At 37.1% G+C, this 24,550-nt stretch overlaps 1 protein-coding gene and 1 long non-coding RNA gene across 4 annotated transcripts in view; one reads left to right on the forward strand and one right to left on the reverse strand.

The window, feature by feature from the left end:
- Positions 1-8,334: 8,334 nt before the first annotated feature.
- Positions 8,335-24,550, reverse strand: part of CSRNP3 (cysteine and serine rich nuclear protein 3) — a 111,801-nt gene continuing 95,585 nt past the window's right edge. For 2 of the 3 annotated variants that reach the window (XM_056350316.1, XM_056350318.1), the window contains 3 exons: positions 19,877-20,173; positions 17,342-18,373; positions 8,335-8,851 (listed from right to left, as the gene is read on the reverse strand). In XM_056350316.1, coding sequence (XP_056206291.1) covers positions 8,798-8,851; positions 17,342-18,373; positions 19,877-20,173 — 1,383 coding nt within the window. In that variant the 3' untranslated portion in view covers positions 8,335-8,797. Of the gene's footprint in view, positions 8,852-16,925; positions 18,374-19,876; positions 20,174-24,550 lie in introns of all 3 variants that reach the window. The other variant, XM_056350317.1, reaches the window with a different exon arrangement.
- On the forward strand, positions 8,847-23,572 carry LOC130154320 (uncharacterized). The gene is made up of 3 exons (XR_008823699.1): positions 8,847-12,514; positions 22,509-22,587; positions 23,068-23,572. It is a non-coding gene; the product is annotated as an uncharacterized LOC130154320 (long non-coding RNA).

Here is a 24,550-nt window from a genome sequence, read left to right on the forward strand (position 1 = left end):
TTGTGTGTTTCTACGTGTGCTGTTACACTTGAAGGTAGGGATCTTCAACATATTTTTTTAACTATTCCTACTATTGCAAACACTCTTTTTTTTATATGTATTTACTATGTGTTTTTTAAACTGAGTGACATTCTACTCTGTATCTTTGCAGTACTTAGTACTACAACAATTCAGTCTTACTTGGACTCCCTATTACCTGCCAGAAAAGAGGGAAGTGGATCTATAAACAGAGAAAGACATCAAGTGACTTTTTTGTTTTATTCTGTTCAAAGATTTGTAATTAATTTCTGTGTCTCCGTTGAGTATTGCCTTTCTAAAGATGCATATATATGTGTATGTATTATATAGCTATCTAAAACCTACTTTTTCAAAAGTAATAACAAAGCAGCAGTAAGAAAAACTGCAAGTAGTTAAAGCATTAGTTATTGTGCATCTTCTCTGTGCTTTTCTAGTATCAGTCTTCAGTCTTTCTGGAAAGGTAAAGTGTTTCACAGGGTTTTTTCTTAGAAGGCCAAAGCAGATCTTCCCCTTGGCATAACTTATTCCTCCAGCATTATTCCCTTGAGTAATTATAGTACATTCTACAATGCAGTACTGAGTTTTCTGTACTTTATATTTTGCTGTATACATTTGTTTAAATATGTTGAATTACTCTGAGAAGTGCATGAAACTGAAAGAACTTGTGGACACTACTTCCTTTTAAAGAATAATCTGCCACGGTTTGGGAATTAGCTTTATATAATCTTATGCATCTGAATAAGATTATAATCATTAGATTGAGACGTAGGGAGCTTCATTTCAGTGGCTGAGTTGTCAGAACTATAGCCAGTCCTTTGAACTGCATGTGCATGGATCTCCTTTAGGTTGTACTTTCTAGAACGTATTACAAGGAAGGGACATGTAATCTTTTCTGTATTTTAATGTATCTCCTGAATTCTTCAAGTAGGGATTTCATTGCTAAAACATTCTGTCCAAAACTGCACTTGTGTCAATAGCACAATTAATATTTCAAGTAGTAGTTTAATATTATGATGTTAAAAAATAATTATAGAGTTTTATTTAAAAGCTTTGCTGCATTATAAATATTAACTCTTCACTTCAGGTTGCCCTCTTTGAAAGTTTCTTAGAAGTCTATTTTTAAAGTTAAAACTACAGTATCTGATTCTGTCTTTTATAATGTAAACGTTAGGTTGACTTTATATTTTATAAGGGGTAGCAATAATAACTTTTGCATGTCTTGTTCAGTTATCTCCTCAGTCTGAGGGAGAAACTAATACAAGGTTAGAATTTTTTAAATGAAGATAAAAGCTTTCAAAAGTAAAGAGTTATCAAAGGGTTGGAAACCAGAAAAGGAGAAAATCAGCATAGGAAGGAGCTAGGTGGATGGGGAAAGAGCCGTATTGGAAATACCACTATATAGACTGGGTGCCCTTAGGTTTTTGTGAGAAATAGACAGAATGCTTTAAAACTGAACAGCACTCCATACAGAGACTAGAATTACACACCGGTGTTTCCAGGCTCTGCGAACAGAAGTAAAATCCCATAAAAAAAGTGAACATCAGGTTTCTGCCCAACCCTCTTCCTCATGAAATAGTTTTACACGATGGAGGTTCTGGTTGATCAGTTTTATGAGGGGAAATCACATATAAAAGTTGTTTACAATCAGTTCAGCATTATATTTACACACTGAAATGCTAGGAAATAACAACGCAGCTCTTTGTGCAAAATGAAAAATTCAAGTGTTGTATTTTCTGAGGTAGTGCATCTGTTACATAGGACAGAGGAGTTCCAGGAATATAAAAGCTTGTAGGTAAGGAATAAGAATTGTTTAACTAATAATGCTTATGATGCTGAAGTGGCATTTAAAGCAACCCTACAAAAAATATAATCTCAGAGATAGACATTTCAAATAGTACCCCTGTTCACATATTTTAATTTTTATAGGTTGGGCTTTTTTCTGTTTGTAATTTAGTTTCTTCTTTTCTCACTCTAATCTATGGCTTGTATGTCAGATTGTTACTTTTATCCTGTCTGGGTTACAGCTCAATGCAATACCAAAAACAATTTTTGAAGGGGCATCAACTGGAATTGAAACTTCAAATTGTTTGGAGTGTTTTTTGTTTTAATATGAAATAACTTTATTCTCATTTGGTATTGTTTCTGTCTGCAACTGAATTAGAAGATGGCTGACGTGAAAAATCAGATTTTGTCACTGTATCACAAAAGCTGTATATCCTGGCTTCCCTTTTTAGATACATATTTGATCTACTTTTTACACACTTCATTTAATAATGATTATAATACTTCATTATATTATATTTAAACGATGCACACTGAAGTGGCTAGTTGTTACGGCTTTTTAAAAATTCCTCTGCTTTCCCCTGGTGTGTTTCTCATGCTGCATTGTGCTAGAGTGCACAAAGCATAAGGAAACCTTTTTGCTAAAAGCGGATAATTTCCTAGGGATAATGACCTCAAAACAAATATGCTACCCTAAAATAGTATGTTCCTAGATATTGTATGTGAAATTTTATTCTCATTTCAATTGGACTGGCTTGTCCTAAGATAAGACTAATTGTGGAAGATACCAACTGATGGCTGAAGTACTATGATGTGGCCTACTTGGTTAAGGCAGGTTAGAGATCATCTTGCGAATATGAAATTCATTGTAATTTGGTGGGTTTCAAAAGCATCTTCTCAGTCTTTCAGGTAGAACCAGTTACCAGACCAAAGGAACAGGGTGATCGAAGAACTGTCTCCTTTCATTGAACAGCTGAATTCTGGACCATAGTAAGTTGACTCAGCACAACCCCAAAGCAGCAATACAAACTACTGCTAGTAGTATGTTGCTACTGTTAGACTGCTCCAAAGTATCTAGAGAGGGATGAGAATGAAGTAGTTCTTCTTTTGACTGTGACTGTCCCACTAGGTTTTTCTACCTCCTGATAGCCCTTTAACCTCCCAGCTTTTAAGTGGACATCACTGTCTCTGCCATGATCCTTTTACCGTGAGCAATCGTAACCATCCGCCTATTCAGGGTGAAAGGAAGCCACTGCTATAACCAGGCTGGTTTTCATGCTTGCTTGTGCCGGTTTAAATGCAAAGATAACCTGACTTCTAGATTCTCAGTATCTGTTTTGTCCTTAACTCTGTTTAGGAAGTCAGCCTGAATGTTGGTGCCACTGGATGTATGCAGTAGCATAATGTCAAAGGCTTAAGTGATTATTTTTTTTTCCGCAAAAATAGGACCCTATGGAAGGTAAGAGAGACAGGGTGTGGGGGACTCAACAGCCATAAGTTAATACATATGTGACACTGAGCTTTTTTGGCTTGTTAGAATTTACTTTCCTGTGATGTTGTTTTCCTGAATGTCTTTCATAAAATTTGTTGGAAATGCCCATTTTTATTTTTGAAACAATTGTTTTGCTTAACTGAGTCAATCAGGTGTCTGCTCTGTTTTTGGTTCCCCAGGATTCCTTGACCTGATTTTTGCATTTGGAGGGGGTGTGGATCCTTTTGAGACCACCCACTGAAGTGGTGACAGGTACTGAGACCTCTGTCCCTAGTTAGCACAGTTAATGGGATTGCTCTGCAGATCTTAAAAATCTCAGTTCTCTAGTAAGTATACCTGGTGAATTAGCAAGAAATACTGGTTCTTTCTACTGACGTTTCACTGAATGTTCTCTGAAGCCAGTAAAATTTCTGTAAAAATACTTTAGTTTTAACAAATCGTTATTCTTTGTCATTACTCTTGTCCAACTCTAGCTATCTGTCAGTAAGGCTAAACATTTTCACACTGTCATTTTATTCTTTTCAAGCCTACAGAATGGAATACTTTATGTACTAAGTTATAATTTGATATCTAATATTACTAGACTCTAAAGGCAGTTGAAGTAAATCCTGTCTTGCCAGTAATGTCTTAAATATTGTGGATGAAGTTGTTAGATGTTGAACTTCCAGGAAGGAGTATCTGATGCTTGGGTTCATGAAGGAGAAATGCATGCGGCAGTGCCTGGTGTAAGGGAACACCTGCAGTAGTATGAAGGATTGGGTGACTGAAAGGATAACAGTATTTGTCCAGGAAAGATGTGTAAAGGGAGGACAGAAGTTAAGTGAAAGAAAACTCATGTCCCAAAGTGGGAGCTTGGGGGGTTGTCCTCCCCAGTCTTCCTTTATGACATATTTTGTTTCCCTTCACTTTTTTTGGCTTAAAAGAGGCAGGAAGGTGGAAGTCTCAAGCAGTCTGAAATGGGAGTACTAGACAATGTGTTACAGTCCAGTGTCAACCAGTAGTACGGTGGGTAATGTCTTGGCAATGCAGTTGCAGAAAGGATGATCAACACAGATGGATTTGTGGTTTGTGAAGCTCAGCAGTCCTACAGCTATATGGTATGTAGTCAGATTTCCATCCAGGTTCAGTCATAATGACTGAGGCCAGAAACCACTGCAAATAGCAGCAAGTCCTGGGGAATGTGTAGGAGATGGAGAAATGTTTCAAACTAGTAAATGACTAAAGCGAAAATAACATAGTAACTTGCATAAGGGAATATAAACAGTCTATGCCGTGTACAAATTGCTGGTGAGGATAGCTGCAGAAGAAGAGTAGGTTGCACCTAGCAGATGTTAACTTGTGTAAAAGGAAGAGAAAATAATTTTCTGGCACATTCAAATCTCAAGAAAAGGAGGCTGCCTGCCGGTCTTATGGAAGGAAAAAAATGATGAAGCCCGAAGGACAGGAACATAACATTGGAAAGCAGTGACAAAGACAGAAAGCTGGGTGGTTAAGTCAAGGACTGAGTGGAGTATGAGAAATGCTAGGGGGAAAGAAGGTATGTGGGAGGAGAAGCAAGTAAAGTGGGAGACAGGTTCCTCTGCCGGTGCATGTGGGACATCAGTGGAAGTGAAGGACAGTGGGTGTTTGAGGAGAAGTTTGGAAAGTGAATTAGCAAGGAACTTGGAACCTGTGGTGGGAAGAATATTGTCAGAAATGGCATTCACAAAGGAAATGCATGTGGGCACTTTAAGGAAGAGGTCCAGGGTTAGAATCATGAAGTGCTGCTGAGGTTTCTTAACGATGACTTTCACCAAATTTTCACTGATTTAGTGATTCTTTTGGAATGCCTCAGTGCCTCCTAGATTATATATGTCTGAGAATTCCAGATGCTTTCTTCTCCACTTGCCTGAACTCTCTGTACTTCAAACATGTGGTGCTGTCTGGAAAAAGGTAAGTGGTTGACAGTGGATGTGCTATCACAGAAATCATCACATGCCTTTCTGACTATTAACTGGTCAGTTGACAGGCTGCTAGCTGCAGTCTCTGTTGCCAAGGAAGATGATTTATACAAGGTTTTGTCATTTGTTGGTATAATTGATTCTAAAGACCACTCAGTGAGATACCATTTGTCCACGCAGATCACCTTGCATTTAAATTAAAAAATCTTTGCTTTAGTATTAATCTTTGCTTTGTTATGAAATGATTTCTGTGAGATAGTAAGATTTTTAACAGGGGACAACAGTTTATGGTGACACAGCGCACTTACCCAAAATGTTGAACTATGCTACTCTAGGACTAGGAAACATTCACTGAGTATTATTTGCCTGACTGATAATCCAAGAGCTCCTGTGTATATTTTTTCAAAATGGACTGGAACATGTAACGAGGAAAAAGAAATAAGGGAAAGAAAGCTATTGAGCCTAGGACAAATCATGGCTATTACCTCCGTCTAGGTAACTGGAAATTAAAAGCTGAAGGCCGTCTTATTCAAGGCCTGTGGTTAAAGTGTAGACTTGCAATGTTTTTGCTGGCTGTGGAACAAAAATTGGTTTCTGTGGGCTGGCTGGGCCTGCCTAGAAGCTGGGCTTCTGCTTCAGTTTTGCCACGAGCAGAGCCTGTTGGCAGCAAGTTGGTCTAAGAAAGATGGGGTCTGGGGAGGAAGGGAGCCACGTAAAGGCCAAGTGAGATGAGGGGCAGTCTGTGCCGTTGACATGAAAGGGAAGAGGCAGAGGTAATGTGCCGTTCCAGTGTGCTTTTCAAATACTTGCTTGGGACTGCAGTCAAAAGCCCAAGGGGAATGCTAGAAGAAACAGAACTAAAAATGCTTTTTGCATGGTGATTTCCAGTTAAGTGGGAGATCTCTTCCACAAAATCTGGTCTGCCATTATCTACAGCTTGTAGCACTCAAACCAGTTAAACCCAGATGTGGAAATAAAAATGGTTTCTGCAGTCTGCACTACATAGTGCATTTTGTGCTGGGCATATAAAATTAAGCAATACAAACAAAAGTTCATGCAAGCAAGCTAAATCCCATATTAGTATCAGAAACTAAGAAGTATTTGTTGCATAATCCAAAACAGTCTTTAGTAATGACATAGTAAAGAAATAATTCATTTATAGTGAAAGTAGCCTAGGGTTCCGTATCTCCATACCTTCACCAGCTTTAAATTACTTGAATATTCCCTTGGGCAACGCTTCACTCTGTCATGTCACCCTCCTCCCAGAACTCCTTTCTCTCTCATTAGCAGGAAATTTCTGCTGAAATGTCTGTTGAAAATATTTAGCTTTGTTCCTTCAGCAGGTATCTTCATTTGTCCTGCAGATATTGCAGTCATAGTACACGCTGAAACATAAATTGTAAGCTTTTAGGCTCCTCTAAGCTAATAAATCAAATTGAAGATTATTTTTTTAAAATGCTGGATTACATCTCTAAAAACCAACTAAAACATCTTCAAGTGCCTCACATTATCTACAGCTCTTTTAGATGTCATTAACAGTCACATAAGTGGCATGCTGAAAATCAGACTTTGTTACAGGGGGTTCTCTGGCTTTTTACTGTCCTTTTTTAATTTAAAGCACTTTCAGCAATGGTATTAGGCTCTTCTCTTCTCCCCAGGGGTGTGGGGGGGAATGGACGGGTGGGCAGCAGGGGAAATAAATACTGTTACATATTTCATGCATCAATCAGATGCTGGTAACCTGCTGATGGTTACCAGAGAAGCATCAGTGTTAACCTCTGTCTCATCATGCTCTCTTACACCTTCAGGAAAATAATGACAAGTGCTGAAGAAGGCTTGATTTCAGGTAAGGACAGCTCAGCCTTACTCCTAGCAGGACAAAGCAGGTCCTAAATGTTCCAGTACTTCAGGGCCTGTGGCTCTTTGCAGCTCCTGCCCATGAACAGAAGGCCCCACTGGTCATTCATGGCTCTACCTGGTTCTGACACCATTAACTGCAGTGGGACTTCACCAGCTCACTGCACCTGAGGATTTTGTTCCATCAGTCTCGGGAATAACTGCTGATTTACACCAGCGTGAACACGGAATTAACATGAGTACTCTTAATAGGATACCAGTTCAGAAGTAAGAAGACTGAATGCTAAGGTTCCATTGTCTTGAATTAAAACACTAGTGTTGAAAGGTCTTTTGAAAAAAATTTTGTGTCAGTATGGCATCGCAAGCCCTGGAGCAGCACCGTTAACTGCAGTTCATGGCAGTGCAAAAAGCAGTTTGATAGCAGATGTTAGTCTATTCTATTCTGAGTAATTCCTAACGAATTAAAAACAAATGCTACCTTAAATCCTGTGAGAACTTTTATATATATATATATAAATCTAGAGAACAACATCTGTTCTTTATCAGTTTTTGTAAATACAAATAATTTAGCCATATGTAACCTGTCATTAATGCACACTTAAGGACAACTTACCTTTTAAAAATTTACAGCTCATTTTCAATAACAATCAAAATAAGATAGCAGAGATCCACGATTGTTAATTACTTTCATAATGCAGCAATGTTGATCAGTAGTTTTCAAAACAATTAAGCAGTTGTCCTGAGGTTTAACAGTATGCTTTATATGCCATTGTAGCCATTGAAATTATTTTTTGTATAGAATTACAGCAAATTCTCCACCAGAGAGAGCTGTTGCAAAATTTTTCCAACAGCTGTTGAACATGATTATTTCATTGATTTATAACCCAAATTATTAAATTCACCATGACAGGTGCAGATGAATCATGTAGTTTATTCCACTGGTCAAAGAAAATAATTTAAAGGGCAAAGCGATATACCTAACAAGGCCTTTTGGTTCATTTCTCAAATATTTATATGCTGATTAAATGAAAACAAAACAAAAACCCCACAAACCAAACTGAAACTCTTTCTCCATAATCTACCAGACTCTCGGGAACGGCAGAAATGCTTACAATTTCACAGAGCACCTTCAGAAGCTCTGCAGGTCTAGGGGAGGAGGTGCAGTACAAATTGTGGCTCCGTTAGAGGAATGTCTAGTGACTGCATGGGAGAAATAAGATGCACAATGCACTGGCAGCCATGATGTAACGTAGAAACCTGTTTTACTTCATTGCAAACGAATGGACAATATATATTGTACAATATATAATAAAAATACAGCTGATACAAGTGCCACTAATTAACCAAAAAACTAATGTTAAGACTTAAAAATGCTCATTTTTTGTAATATATACACCGCAGTAATAAGCCACAATAAATACATCAAATTCCATATCATTCATAATAAATACTGAAAATATAAATACAGAATAATACAGTTAATTTGAATAAATTATTATAACATAAGGTCTAAGTTAAGTTATGTTGAATATTATTGTAGCTTATATTACCCTTTGGCATCTTTGATGTTACAACTTGTTTTAAAAAAAAGAAAGGAAATTAAGGAAATGTGTAGTTCGTGAAGCTTGAAATTATTTCCATGTACAGATTTTAAGATGAACTTTCTTTCCCTTTGCTTCTTCAAACAGTTTTAAAAGCAGCAGTCAAATTAAATATGTTGCTTTACTGTTGAAATCTCCGCAATTTTAGTATGCAAGATCATCTGTAATGGAAAATGTTAAGTACTTAACGCAATTATTTTTCTCAAAAATTAGCAAAGTTAGACATGATATACAAATTTTAAACAAATGGCTGCAATTACACCACAATTTTACTAGTCCCATTTGAATGGATTACATGTCTGAAAGACCATCAACTTAAGTGCTTCTGAATCCATGCCGTGGTGTGCTACTTACCACTTGCCAACAAAAGACTTCAAAAGCATTTTATATTCTTATGGGGAAATACATATATACAGAGAGATGAACCACCTAAATGACAGGGCTGGACTAGACAGTGTAAATGTTATGTGGTTTGTATTTGTTAAAACAATGAAAACACTTCAATCAAAAAACATATAAAGCGTCGGGTTTGTTTGTTTTTTACAAAATTGCTATCTATTAGTTGTAGATGGAAACAAATCAAAATAACCAACTGCCATGTTTTATGTCAACAGGTATTAACCAATACATTTTTATTAATTATTTTAATTTGTAAAAGATTATTACACTAGAATGCAATTTAACTTAAAAGATCAACTTTACTAAGACAATATTAAAGGCTGAGGCTCTTAGGAACAGATTTGTAATCTACAGCTTTTGACTATTTTTGCACTGTTAAATGTCTAGCGCTTATTTTACATCAAACACTTTTCACAAACTACACTTCAGACATATTTCTGTAGAAGTGCCTATAATCAGTCAATTAAAAGGGCCCAGTTGTTATGCATTATTTATGTGGACATTGTTATGTGAGAACTAAAGTGGTGGCATCTGTGTGAAATGGTTTGAAAAAACAGCATGCTTGCTTCTGGTTTTGCTTTAAGAGAACCAGCTGCCAGCGCACACAATGATGCAATCTTTTCAAGAAGCTTAAAACTCATGCTCAATCTACGTGTCGGAGACTCCCAAACGGATGGCTGGTTCTTTACAGTGGTCCCCCAGTACCCCAGCAAGGCTGACCTTCACCTATAAGCCAACCCAGAATTTCACTCTTTAGATCATCTTTAAAAAGTTTTAAGATAGAGAAACCTAAAAAAAAAAAGTAGCTGCCATAACGTACCATGTCTCATTTGAAAATCCTAAGCTAAAATGCTAATAAAGAGGGCAGCTATTTCTTCTTTTAGTGTTTTGTTATCTGAAGAACAGGTTAGATTAGAACCTGGGAGCGGAGTTAACTGAAATGACATTGAACATGACTTTGCAGTTGCCATAGGTAAAGAAAAGACATGGTATCAATGCTTCTAGGGTGTTGCTTTGCTTTGTTTTTACCCCATGCTTTTGGATAAGTCTTTTATTTAATGTCTGCCTGTAGACAACCAGTGTGGAAAAATGACATTGCCTGTTTGCACTGAGTTCAGGTTTGGTTTAAAATATATTAAATAACAGAATAAATATTATGATCTAACATGGCCAAGCTTGTAGTGAACATGCATATACCTTCCCATCTTTGCTCTGGGGATATCTTAATTTCCCTTTTTTCCTTCATTTCTTTCCATATGTAATGCTTTCTTTTGCCCTTTAGAAGAAAAAATTGTCCTCGTCAATCTATCTCTTGCCTTCATCCTTCTTTTTCTCTAAATTGCCCGTTCTGTCCTACCCTCACTCACTCCAGGGCATATCCACTCATGCCTCAAGACAAAGGATTATCTTGATCCTTGTGTTAGAACAGTGGTGTTCATTTGTGTCTTCCACCGTTTTTCCTTTCCATTGAGAAAAGCTAATCTGGTCTTGTTGGATTGTTGGAAAAATGCATTTTGAAGAGATCATATGTATGAGGCAAACTTCTTTTGGCTCGGTTCCATTTGACACTCATTCACAAAATACCCAAGTAAAACAAGTGTCATTGTTAAGAACCAAATTAAGATAATTGAATAAATAAATGAGGTTTGCCTTTTGCCTGTTTTCTTGCTGTTCTCCCACCACCACCACCCCACCCCGCCGCCTTGGATGAAGGACTATCATCTTCTCAATTGAGAAGCAGCAATACAGAGCATCATGAATATGGTTCTCCAGTCAGTGGAATTCTGTGTAGTGGGTATCCTGCTCACCATAAAGCCTATGCAGCAGTAGAGCAATATACATTTTAACTTTTCCTTTTTAAGATCTAGTTCACTTCTATTTTATAAAAGGTTTTTTTTTTGTTTACTTATATTAGGAAAAAAAAGAAGAAGAAATCATAACAGTAGTTTGAAGGAAACTTTTGTTCCCCTAAGTGATGGTTTTCTGCTTTCCCTAGTCTTGGATTTCCATCCTGTACTGGGCTGTGCTGTATCAAGAATGACACTCTTCCCCTGGATCTACATGCTTCAGGAGGCAACAAGGATCTCCTACCACATCTCTGCAGCCTGCGGGGTAGGTTTCCTCCTGTTTGTTTGTGTGTGTGTGAAGGGGGAGTCTACAGACCCCCACTGGGACTGCTACCTTGTGACTTTCAGATTCAGAGCCAACAGAGGACTATTTTTCACCTCAGTTTGGATCTATTTACATGCTAATACTAAGTGGAAAATGAAATTAATTTTTTTAGCAAAATAAAGGATAAATAGCAGAGAGGACACTAGAGTTGCCCTTGTGCTCGATTTTAATGAAGAGCCTTACTGTAAAACAGACCTTTCCAGACACTAAGATGAAGGGAGGAAGGAATTAAAAAGAAAGGACTAAGGCTGCAAAACATCTGTTTCATGAATTGGATGTTCTTATAAAAAGTAAAATTCCTGGTATCAGCCATTAGGGTAGCGGAAAGTTCTCTAGGATTTTATAACATTTCTCCTTAAGCGAAAACAGTACTCTGGAAAATTTAATAGCAACAAAAGTAAAAGCAAAAGCTGCCTCTGATTTAGGAGTAGGAAGAGACAGTGAGCAGGAAGCAGTTACAAAGAACTCAAGCTTTTGTTCACTCAAACATCTTTACAACTAAATAGCACTTGTTAATCACTTCACAATGTTCACGCTTTGTATTTCACACTTCTTGGAGAAAATGGACAATTAATAATTTGCACATGGACAGCGATTACAGAGAACAGCAAAATTAAGGAATACTTTTAAAAAATTTGGGAACATTGAGAAAGCAAATGTTGAGATTTCTCCTACCAAGGAGTATGTTAATGAACTAGACTCTGTTTTGAAAATAACAGTAGCTTTCTACCATTCTAAAAAAATAGTAATCAGATTTAATATTTTAGAAATAAATTCTATAGAATATATTCTCTGAGTTAATTCTAGTTTTTCTAAGTATTTTACATCAAATGTTGTGCAACCATAGTACGGTAGATGACAGAATTACTCTTTAGCCTCAGTGGGAAAGCCTCACACCCCTAAACATTTAACCATTTCCCATACCATCCTCTTCTGCCCCTGTTCCCAACTGCTTCAGGAAATTAAACAACTGGCACATTTTTTTCATGAGTTTATACAACACATGAGCTATAATATGGGCGTTTCTTATTTAGCAAATGCCTTTTAAAACAGTACCATGGGCGCCTCTTGCTTTAGCTCTGAGTAAGGGCATCTGCTTTCCTGCAGGAGCAGCCTCGGGAAGCAGTTTCAACTGAGAGAATTCAGCTGGCAAAAGAAGATAACACGCAGGGGAATAAGACTGCCTGTTGCTGCCAAGTATAGCGTTGCAGGCAAACTACAATCTTGCTGCTCAAATGTTAAGCACTCAACAGGTAAGTGTTTTAAATTCAACACAGCTTTTATTCTAATATTCACCACGAAATTTATTGTTACACTTGTGCTCGTTAATCTCCTCCATGGAAAAAAGAGCTTGCTTTTGCTGTGTTTCAAGTTAGTGGTAAGATTTCTATTCGCCTCTGAGCTGGACTGGGCTTTATTGGGAAAGTGACTTAGTTTGCAGTACAAAAATTTAGTTATGATACCAAAATAGGCAGAAAAAACCCTGTATTTTGCCTGTTCTATAGAATTATTTTTTTATCACCATATCTCCAAGTACCTTACAAACCAGAGCACAGAGAATGGAAATGACACATCAGGACAAAGGCAAAGCCAACAGAACCCAGGTCTCCTCTGTCTAAGCCCAGTACTCTCTACCCAGTATATCACATTTTTATCAAAGAGCCTGGGAAATATTAAAAACATAATACATGTTCTGTTTTGCTTAAAAATGTATGTACACAATCTTTAACAAACTAGCTGTGTTTCATGAAGATAACCTCCCGACTGTGCGGCAGGGAATGCTACATGATCTGTCTGTTAGCACGCTTACTGAAATACGACACGCAGATAAAGAGTAGAAACGGGATCTGGATCAGTTAGCAATCCTAGTGAGTAACAACACCATGAATACTACATGCAGTTTCTGCAGAACTTGGACAAAAGGCAGGATCGCATTGTTAACTGACAGTTAACAGATCAGTGAGCAGGCTGAACCGTATTTATAGCAAGTGATAGTTACTACGATAGCGTAATCAATGGCCTTAAAATAAATAAATGTCAACTCAAATTATGATTCACTAGCAGGATCTTGAGTAAATGAAAATTAGTTAAACTTTACAAATCTAGCACTTTCTAACATAAATGGCATACACCTCATCAAAGAATTCTTTAAAGAAAAGGGGAAAGAAAGCTTAGAAACTTCCACTGACCAGCTTTTCATTTTTTAAAGGATGTTCCAGTAGGCGTGAGTTATAGCTCTTAAGAAACAATTGCAATTGCTGCAATTTTGCCAGAAAAGTTCTAGTTTTACGTCTATAGTCAGTTACAGCCTTATATATAAACTTATAACAATGCATTTTTTTTCCAAGAGAGACAACATTCACATTGTAGGCAAAAAGGTATCCAGTTTTAGGTGCTGTTCCAGTGATCTATGTGAAAATTCTGTTTTATTTTAAAGAGGGAAATGCTTGTGTTATGACTTATTTTTCTGAACTACATAGCGTAATCGTAAATATCTGATTTATTACCTGGCTTCTTAAGAGTGATTATCAGTAGCCAGATATTTTGGGAAATAAACCTGATAGAGCTATTAATGAAGTAAATATTTCCACAAGTGATGTACTGTCGATACAGAAGCAAATAATGCTGCTTGTCATTTAGTAACATAATACTTTTATCACAAAGAAATAAGCTTAGCCAAAATGAAAGGACTGGTTATCAACATTAATATTAACCAACTGGGAAATGGGAGACATCATAGATTATTACATACTAGCCCAGAAAATACGTTAGAACATTTTTCCATCCCATAATTTAAGTCTGATTTTCATTATATGAAGAGTACTTTTTTTCTTCTAAACAAAACATCGATGTCTACTCAAAGGGTGGGAATCTTGACTCTCACCTGATTTCTACAGCCTACTTTAGCTTAGATTTCACATTAGAATTAGCCTGTCTGTTTTGGTCAGGGCTGTGACTTTTTTTCACTCCAGTAAACATATAAATGCTAGAAAAGGCCTTAGCTTTGCTATTTGCTGATATGGAATTGTTTGGGGAACAGGTTTAGCCTGTATAAAAAAAAAAAGGAGGTTTCTGGTGTTCTTTTTCCCTTGGTATGAGTTTATCTCTGTTCGAAGGCTTGTTGATATTATTATTATTATTATTAGTTGAGCTACCAGGAAATCTCCATTAGTTATAAACAGACTTGACTTTGTAACTTGTTGCAAGAACTAAATGAGATTTGTTTACTTTGTATACCGAGATCAGTTCTTGATCACAAAACATCAGATCAGATCAAAAGAAAGGTATTATTATTTACATTATCACCAGGTCGTTTAGAATATTTTTTCAACATAAATCTTTATTCTGCACATTTTACTTTGTGACTCCCAGGAATTAGCTACCTTGGCTCATCCCTGGTGCCCCAATGGCACAGAGCATATACATCTAAGTACTCAGAAGTTTATACAGATGCTAATATTAAGGAGGCCTGGGGTCTGAAGCCTGTGCCAATGAAAGTACTAAATAACCATCATCTCAGTATTTTAAAGCTAGCTAAGACGTATTTTATAAAGTTAATCACACTGTGCTTGCTAATATTATTAAAGATATTTTTCATGTGAAAGCACAGGGGCCAAGAAAATAATTTCTTATTGCTTAGTAAGGGGGTGAATAATGAAACAAAAAATTTCATTTAGCTTTCCCCTGAGAGAAACACCCTGGTAAAGTGTGCATGATCCTCCACCACACTCTGAGGTTAAAAAGCTGCTACTGATTCACAGCTACTGTCCCAGCTCAAGTAGAAGGGATCTGTGCTTTTGGTGCTGGTGTTGAGTGCCAGATTCAAGCCCGCTGTTAATGCAAGATGCCTATATACACAGAGGCTTGTGACATTTGCCTACAGAGTATCTTGAATAGAATAATATTATTCCTAGATGCAGAACTTTATGGACTAACGTGTTGCTCTTTAAAAATAAAGATGGGCATTTGCTGTAAGGAACTGGAGAATACATGCACTTACCTGGCTACTCAGCCTTTAGAGAAAGAGACTAGAGTGTTGTGGGACTAAGAGGAACAGAGGCTAAGGAGCTGCTGAGCCAGATAACCAGCGTGACTGCATTTTCCCAGGAGATGGAATACATTGCAACTGTGGAATCCGGTCCCTAGAAAACTAGGACTTTTTGATGCAGTTCATATAAAACACGTAGGACTTCTTGTGGAAACAAGTAAATAAAAAACCTTTCCAGCTACTACATGGAGTAAAAATATTTTGCTAATTTAGCATAAAAATGAGAAATCACTTTGTCCAGATTTCATATAAAAACAATTAAGTCGGCTTATTTTTTTTTAAAAAGCATATTTTAAATCTGGCAGTTTATCTACTGGAGTACTGTACAGGATGTTTTAAAGAGCTTCTAACCAGAAGAGTCACTGTTACAGAGCTAAAATTTACACTGTGTTTACATGCATACTGTTAACCATCTAGGTTTGACACAGATACAAACTAAGATGCTGATCCTTATTTTGACAAACAAGACAGGTCTACATTTTAACCCACTTGATGTATAATAAATAAAAGTTCAGTATTAGAAGAACAGGAGTGTTAAAATAGATTTTGAAATCAAAATAAGGCATTGCAGGATTATCAGTGTAGAGAAAAGCAGGTTCCTATACCTCCTTTTCTGAAAGAAAGCAAGGTTGGTTAATAAAATTAAAGGTTGAGATACAGCAGGTATTTTAATTCCCATTTCATTTAAAAACAAATGGAGTACAAGGTAATGGATATCCATAGGATGCACATGCTATTTTGCTTGTAAACTGCAGATGAGAGAATTTCTGAAGCTATTTATCCTCACTGAATCTGCTGATGCCTAATTAGACCAAATGACTAAATTTGAGATACGATCAGAAGTCCACAAAAGCCAGTCTCTTATTTCATTAAAACTGCTAAATATTTAGGAAATCTAGACACTTCCACATTTTTTTCCCATGCTTCATTTAAACTTTGATCAGCAAGACTCTGCTTTCATAAATCACCTACCGACATATTCATAAACTGGCTTGGGAAAAACATACGGGTTTTGTTACAACGAATTTTAAGATCTTGCATACACCTCAGAGTCTGGAGCTATGGCATTTCTCCAAAATAGTTCACAGTTCCCGCAGTTAATACCGTACTGCAAAATGGCACTAAAGTGCATAAGTATCTGAATGTTTGTTGGGCTAAAAGGTGCTGTGCAAGCTTAAGCTACTGCTTTGCCATTATATACAAGATCATTTTTCTTTGGGGAGGGGTACTAGTTCTGGAATGCCACCAATTTTAATTTTAATGGAGGATTGTCTACCGTTCACCTTTCTATAAGACGTAAATGCCCCCTTTCTGACTCTTCTGTTTGTCAAGAACAGTAAAAGAGAAAACAGTATATCCAAAAATGCATTTCAAGATAATCTACCAGACATGGTATTTAAAAAAAGGAAAAAAAAATATGGGAAAAAGAAGAATACAAGATACTCCAGATGAAAAGTGGACATGCTCTTTGTAACTAGCCATGGATCTTCTGATCAAATGAACATGCTGTTCATTTTTATCAAAACATGAGTACTAAACTACCATAAATAAAATACATACAGTACAGAACAATTAAAACTTTTTTTGTACAGTAGTTACTTTTACGTTAAACTTACCATCTTTTCAGATATGTTGAAAATTAGGGCTCTAAACATGATTATTTCAAAGTATTGTTTTTAACAATCTTGCACAGGCCCGACAATCAAAAACACGAAGCTTTGATTCAGATAGCTTGGCAGGTTTCACATACTTTGATAGGTAGGCTACTTTGAAATACGTTGGGTGTGTTTTTTACTTACACATTTTATTTTTATCAAAAGACAGTTCGAATATTATTATTTAAATCTTTATACGAACTGGTTTGTGCAATACCACTGCCAGTGTAGCTTGAGAAAACAAAATGTGTCTGGAACATTGACTATAGTCCAAGTGTTGTCTACCTCTTAAAAAAGTAAGATTCTAGGAAATCCAATGTGAGTGCATTTTAATACAGGAAGTCAGTCTTAGAATAATTTTAATATTAAACAGGTACCGTTTCTACCACTGGTGATTTGATGCACTCCTCGTGCAGTCTGCTCTTTTCTGGGAGGTTTAGCGAATTCTCAGCAGGGTGCTCTTGTACATGACTTTCGCCATTCAACGCTGTAACAAAGCCGTCTTGAGAAGGACCTTTCAAGTATGAGTGAAATTCCACTTGAGGGTGACTTGGCCTGTGCTCAGTGTATAAACTGTTACATGGAGCACTGCTATCACCTTCAGAAGATGAGCAGCAAACAATCACTGAGGGGTTTGCAGAAGGGTAATGAGGGCTGCTAAAAGTTTCCTCTGATTGCCGTGTGTAGCCAACAAACTGTTCTGAAGTCATGTTGTAAGGCACCAGAGAAAGACTACCGTTCTTGACAGCATCCCTTTCTGAGTAAGTCTCACCGATCTGGTTAGCAGTGCCAGCAACGTGGTTCTCTATTTGGTAATACAGATTTGAAGAGTTAGTATAGTATGAGGCATTTTTAGAGTGGTTTTCATGCACAGCAGTTCCATCAGAGTAGCAAAGAACAGAAGGAAGAGGCACCATATCAGCATGGGAGCCCATGCTTTCTACAAAGTCATCTGCTTTTTCTTCCTCATCATCTTCCTCCTCGTCTTCCTCTTCCTCTTCATCATCATCTGATTCACTAGGGGCTAAACTCTGTGTGCTAGAATCTGTTACTCCACTACAAAAGCTACTCCCATCTTCCTCTTCCTCCTCTTCCCCTGGGCAGTCCAAGTCCTCGGCTGACTGAGAATGCATAACTGCAGCCGGAGGTTCAGTTTCAATCTCAAAATTTTCTGCAATTGAATATTCAACCGGATGGGGTCCTGGACTCATAGAACTGGTGTGTGCACTTATCTCACTGTGGCAGCCATTTAGTGTCGGAACTTGCTGCTCTCTATTTTTCTCCAGTTCTAGTTTCATTATTGTGTGCAAAAAGTGAGTCCGTACACGGATTGGGTTAAATTCAATTCTACCTGCTGTATTGCTACACCCTTCTTTAGTGCAACCGCACGGAAAAGACATACGATCCACCTTTTAAAAAAAAGAACACAGATTAACAATACGTAGCATAAGCCTGTGCTCTAACAGAACCTAGACAGCCTAGAAAAATACAGTAGTGAAGTGGAATTCACTTGAGAATTACCCGTAAGAACAGTCAAAGCTAACAGTAACTCAGCCAGATAGCCCTGGGATTTAGCACTACTGATGGGACAGTGGGGGACCCATACATGCGCCAATGCTGCAGAACAGGAAAGGTCTGTTTCAGCTCTACAGGTGAAAGCATTACACAATGGAACAAAAATTAGGTAGTTTTTCTATATATGGATCTGCTACAGCTTTACTTCATGTTATGCTCAAATCCAGGCAAAAGCATTACCAGAAAGTCTGAAATTTGGTAAAAATCATGGAAACTAGCAATCTATTGAAACAAAATGAACTATATATAAAAAACCTTTATGAAGTTGCCAGTGGGGATGCTTGACCACAGTAGGAATAAAAACGCAAGTACAATTTAAAAGATATTCCAGCCAACTGCAGATGCAGTATTACAAGCTCAACAGACTGTGGGTAGAACTTTTCTATCTAACCTTAAACCATCTTAAATTTCTAAAAATGTGACTAAATCCACATGTCTGGTAGTTCAGTTAGACAGCTTAAGGTCTATAATTTTCATCTACACTGTAATACCTGAGTATCAAATATGATGCAGAAGAGAACCGTGTAACACCATCTAGTACATCTTCCCCCACATACGAAGATGAAAACAGGGACAGTAAAGAGAATACATTATTTAAAATAGCAGAGGAAGTTTAGCTTGGATTTAAGAGATGATGAAAAATGCATTCAGGAAGAAGTTAACTCAACTGCATAACAGCGACTCAGGAGAATTAGTGGAAACATCTTTTAGGGAGCATTTTGGGACATTTACAGCTCCACACAGGAAACTATGTAAATGTAAAATACAAAATACCTTTTCACTCTGAAGAGGAGAAATTACCTCCTATATTAGCAGATATTTTTATTGCCTACATGCAAATTCATCACACGTGCATTTTAAGTATCATGCGTGTTAAATAAAGGATAGTACCACACAGTGTCATTTATGGTTTCTCATTGAGTTTGGACTGGATTTCACATTTAGACAGTATGTGAATTGTCTCTAACATAAAAGGTAATATCCCTTCTGAAATCTGCAGGCTACTGATTCTTCTGTTGTCTGCATCTGCCTATTTAGATAAAGGCCAGAGAGGAATACGAGGAGCAGGATATTTGTATAAGAACAAAAAAACCCCAACAAACCCTAAACCAATCATAAAATACAGTGTTTGAGGAGGCTGGTTGTATTGCCCACTATATACTCTTAAATCTGAGCCTTAGAAAACTGGCTTGAGATCCCTAAGTGTTACTGTTTAATAAATAAATTAACTAATTTCTAGTAGTTATGACTTTTAACAGCAAAAAGTACACGTGTGCATGCACATACACCCCTCTGCATCCCCTCGATAGTTAAATGACAATAATATAGACATCTACCTGACATTTTATGCCTGCAAGACTGCAAGTGCAACTTTCTGGATCACAGAACACACGGCAGTCACAGCCACAATCCTCTCTGGACAGGCGGATGGCCCGCAGCTCGTGTTTTTCTTCCACATCAATCTTCTTCACTCCAGAAGCTCGCAGCAATGCCCTTCGCTTTTTTGTCGGCAGGGGTTGTAGAAAGAAGTATTCATCTACTTCAGTGTTGTCTAGATCAATATCATCATCAGAAATGTCATCCAGTGTCAGCGTATTAGCTTCTTCAGATTCCACTGTACCATTCTTCGTCATCTGTTGCATAGAACAATTAACAAAGTCCTTACACTATACTCACACACACATATATATGCCATAGATGTAGATATGTATAATGCATTATGAATGTGGAAAGCCATATGTAAAAATGCTGCATGACTACCAGGAAGTTCCAGAATATGATTACAGATGGGATGAAAAGGCAGTTCTTTCACATTCAGCATATGAATTAAATACACTTTTTTAGATTCATGTTTGTCACAAAGCTAATTTTTTTCTAAGTTTCTAATTTCTCATCTGTTCTTGTATGTCCTTTATCATTTGTTGTCGTATGCCAGATCTCATGCCTTTCTAAAATTCTAATCTTTTCTATATTGTTTCGTTTCATAAGATAATTTTTGAGCTCTTAACTGATTCTAGTTCCTGTCTCTGGTCCTGAAAATAACCCTTTGTGTTGACATAGATTTTGGTACTTTACTAACCACTCCAGATTATTCCTAGGTAGTTAATGAAAATAAACTTAGAAAAAAAGGAAGTTGTTAACCTCTTGTGGAGGACCTTGAAAAGTTTTTAGAGGATTCATTTTCCTTTCCTAGAAACATGAATTTTTGAGTCTCTGTAGATACAAGTATCCTGGCACTACAGTATTTACTTACGTATAGTCTGGCTCTCAAACCTTTCAAAACTTGTTTCAAAATTAAACGGCCATGAGCATCAAGCACAAACATCCAGTGCCACTTTCATAAGATACCACACTTCTGTACCATACATGTAGAAAGGGGTGTACACAGTCAAGAAGAAAAGAACAAAAAAATACTGCACTGAAAGAAAGTTAATTTTCCCATCCATGGTAGAGCTCACTAGTTACTTCTGCTAGATAACACAACTACAGCATTTATAAAAATTCTTCTACAGAGAAAATTGCTTGAGAATCAAAAGAATATCAAATGTTCAAGTTCAGAGAGAGGATGACATTCACTGCAAAATATGTATTTTCTCCATCTCGGGTTACTCAGATTGAGCATCATACTACACAGCAAATGTGAAGCAAGTGCAGTTATATGATTATTTTTTTTGGCCATCTAATAACAACACTTTTTTTTATTATTGTTCTAGGGAATAATTTTGCTTAAAATGGAAAACCAACCAAAAAAAAAACAAACCCCGATTGCCAATGTTCTCCCTGCTCTATGTAATGTTCTGAATTGATGGGGCTTAATTATATTAGCCAAGCACCTGGTCTCATACTTTTGTGAAAAAAAAAACATGGTGCAACTATGTGATAATTATACACTGGTGAAGTCTCACGTCTCACTGGCATTAATAGTTTCATCCTGGGCATCACTATGACCTCATAAAAACAGCCCCCAGTGAATGTAATTTGAACACTTCTTACCTACAGAAAAATAGTCATTTGAATACTTTCTGTTTTGCCTTATTTACTTGCAGAAAATTTCAGCTTGGCCTGTCATCCCAAATAAATTTTTAAACACCAGTTTTAAATAGAGATAACATGCTGAAGTCATAACTACCGTTACCTGTTTCTTGTGTATTTCAATGTTTAGACATTTAGCAATTATCACTGTAAAGGTAACTCCCTGTTTTGCTACTAAATCCTGTCATCTCCATCTAGCTATGCTTCTTAGGTGTAAGACAGCAGTCCTGAATCTTACCCATTCCACTACTTCTGCTTTCATTATGTTCCCAGCTGTTTCTTTTTCCCATTTATATTAACAGTTTGTCCTTTCCACAATCTTTCGGACTGTAACTGTCATTTATGGTGTTACTGAATTACTGATGATGGACTCCTACTGACTGCTTACTCTTTTTTGTAATTGCTATTCTGTGTTTATAACAACTGTGTAAGACAATCACAGAAAAAAACCCCAAACTAATTATTCCTGACTTGTGAAGTCAGGTTAAAAACAATAATACTCTTCTCTTTGAAGGCAAACAGTCTCAGTGTCATGGCTGGTAGCCCTTACACACAGTATATGTGTACACATTACACTGCACAAAGAAAAACTACCCTGAGATCAGTAATCATCCCTTCTTAGCAATTCAGCATCGTATTTAGTTCATGCAGAGGTGTCGTGCCACTTCCGCAATGCTGCTTTATAGGCGTTATTGCTTCCTTCTCTATTCAGTTTATCTCAATCCTCTAACTGCAGCCTTCAGAGTTTAGTGCCTTCATTTTATTTCATGTTTGTTTATTTACCATGTCTGTTACCCCTGTAACATTCAAATCCCTTTATATGTATGTACTTCTAGCTCTTTCTTCATCTCAAACGCAGGTATTTTCAAAAACGTCCTCAAACTTCCTTCAGATTGGTTCCTTACTCTATTTTCTATTTTTCATTTCACTTTACAGTGGCTAAAAATAGAGGGGGTAATAGCTCCCTAATCAGTTCTGCCTGGCCCCGGGACAATGGAGAGATTATTTACAGCAGGTATGTCAACATATTCATTCAGTAAGGTAGGAAAGACGTAAGAAGCCATCCTTTTTCTGTAAAATCTACAGTAAGAGACATGTAAATCCACAGAGTAATTAAATGCCTCTTGAATTAGCTGCCTGAAGCTAGTGGGAGGGAATACTCCACTGTACATGTAATTCAGCCTGAATGTTCAAATCCAGAATGGCATCCTTGATATTTTATGTTTTTCATTTTTTGTTAGCTAGGTACAACTAAGTACAGTGTATTTATGTTTCTTTGCTTTCTTTTATTTTATGCAATAGGAGTATGAACTACCTAAGAATTCTGATTTCTCCATTTCTAAATACACAAGGCTCAAATCAGTCCTTAAGCAGGTCGCTGTTATTTAATTGCCTATCAGATTTTAAGTTTGAAACCGGAAAGGGAAGGAATTCTAATCCCTGCTTCTGTAATTATTTTAGTATTTTATTCCATTACTATTTAATAAAAATTCAGTTTCAGGTCTCCATGAGGTGAATGCTGTAACTGCTCAGCTTAACAAAGGCACCTGTGGAACCATACCAAACCTGCCATGAATTTCTCCTCCTCCTGCTGCCAATCCTAAGTGCTTTGCTGCACAGCGCAGAGCATTCGGGAATGGGCTCCAGTCACATGCTGAATCCCGTGTGCGTCCAGCAGGCTGGAAAGTCAAACGCCTGGGCAGCAAGCGGGATTACACAGCAGTCTGCCATTTCAAAGCACTACAGCTCCTGCCTCCTGCGCTGGATGACTTCCTTATCGTCTCCTCTGATATTGTTTTCTCGATTTTGTCACACAAAGAACAAATGAATTAATGAAAGATTCAAACATTGCTCAAACAAGTATTTGGGTAACTACAGAGGGAGGAAGACTATCAAGAACCATCAAATGCACTTTCCAATACAGAACTTCAGGGAAACATTAAGTTCTCTTGATTGTGACAATATTGCTCATCTGAATTAAACTTGATATGTAAAATTTCTCTCATAAAACTAAAGGTTAATGTCCTAACAACAGAACCAGGCAAAGGCCAGTAAGTTTGTGAAGCCTTTGGGTAAAATTCACTTCCATTCTGTAAAACATTAAAAATTTAGGTTAGACACCTCTGCCTGCCCTGGATGGAAATTATTCCTTACCGTTGCATCCACAGACCCAGAAGCCTTAACATCACTAGCATCATACTAATCATTTTAACAGATCTTAATCTGAGGAGACGTTATGGCTAAGCAATAAGGACTATTCCAGCTAATTTACTGTGCTTACCCATGAGACAATAAAGTAAAGGCTACCCTGTACCTTTCATCTTGACAAACGATGGCTTTTATGTCCAGATCGCCATTAGAATTTTCACATACTGCTGCTAACAAGTGTTTATGCCGCTGTCAGCAGTGTTTACACCAAAGTGCTGGTGCTAAATGGCTAAAGTGACTGGAAGATGATTTTTAAGTCTTTATCTGCTCTTCATTAAAAGAAGTTTCTTGTTTGGCTCTTCAACTTCAGCAAGTAAAAAAATAAACAGTACCTGGGTATTATGTCAATTTCAATACATTCCTGTATTTCTATTATTTTTAACACATTCTACAAGAGACAGTGCTTTCTACCTACAGACTAGCATATTTTAATCCAATGCAAACATTTTTAAAAGGGAAACTGAAATTACAAACCACACCAAAAGTGTTACTTTCTGCTTGCATAATGGTTTTCAAACAGCAAAACCTCTTTGAGCAAACTCTGCCCTACTTCATTTTCTCAGTCTTCATTTTTCTGTGATTTACAGTAATTTTGATGCAAATCCTGGCTGGTACATTTTCATGACAGATCCTAAGGTGACATTGTCACCTTAGAACACTACAACATTTCCTTTTTATATTCATTTAGAAACCATGTGAATGACCAAGCAGCTCTTCCATCTCTATAACGGGAAACTGGCAAGCCCAGTGTCTTAAGCAAATAAAACATG

The sequence above is a fragment of the Falco biarmicus genome, chromosome 8 (genome assembly GCF_023638135.1).
Source record: "Falco biarmicus isolate bFalBia1 chromosome 8, bFalBia1.pri, whole genome shotgun sequence".
Taxonomy (NCBI): Eukaryota; Metazoa; Chordata; class Aves; order Falconiformes; family Falconidae; genus Falco; species Falco biarmicus.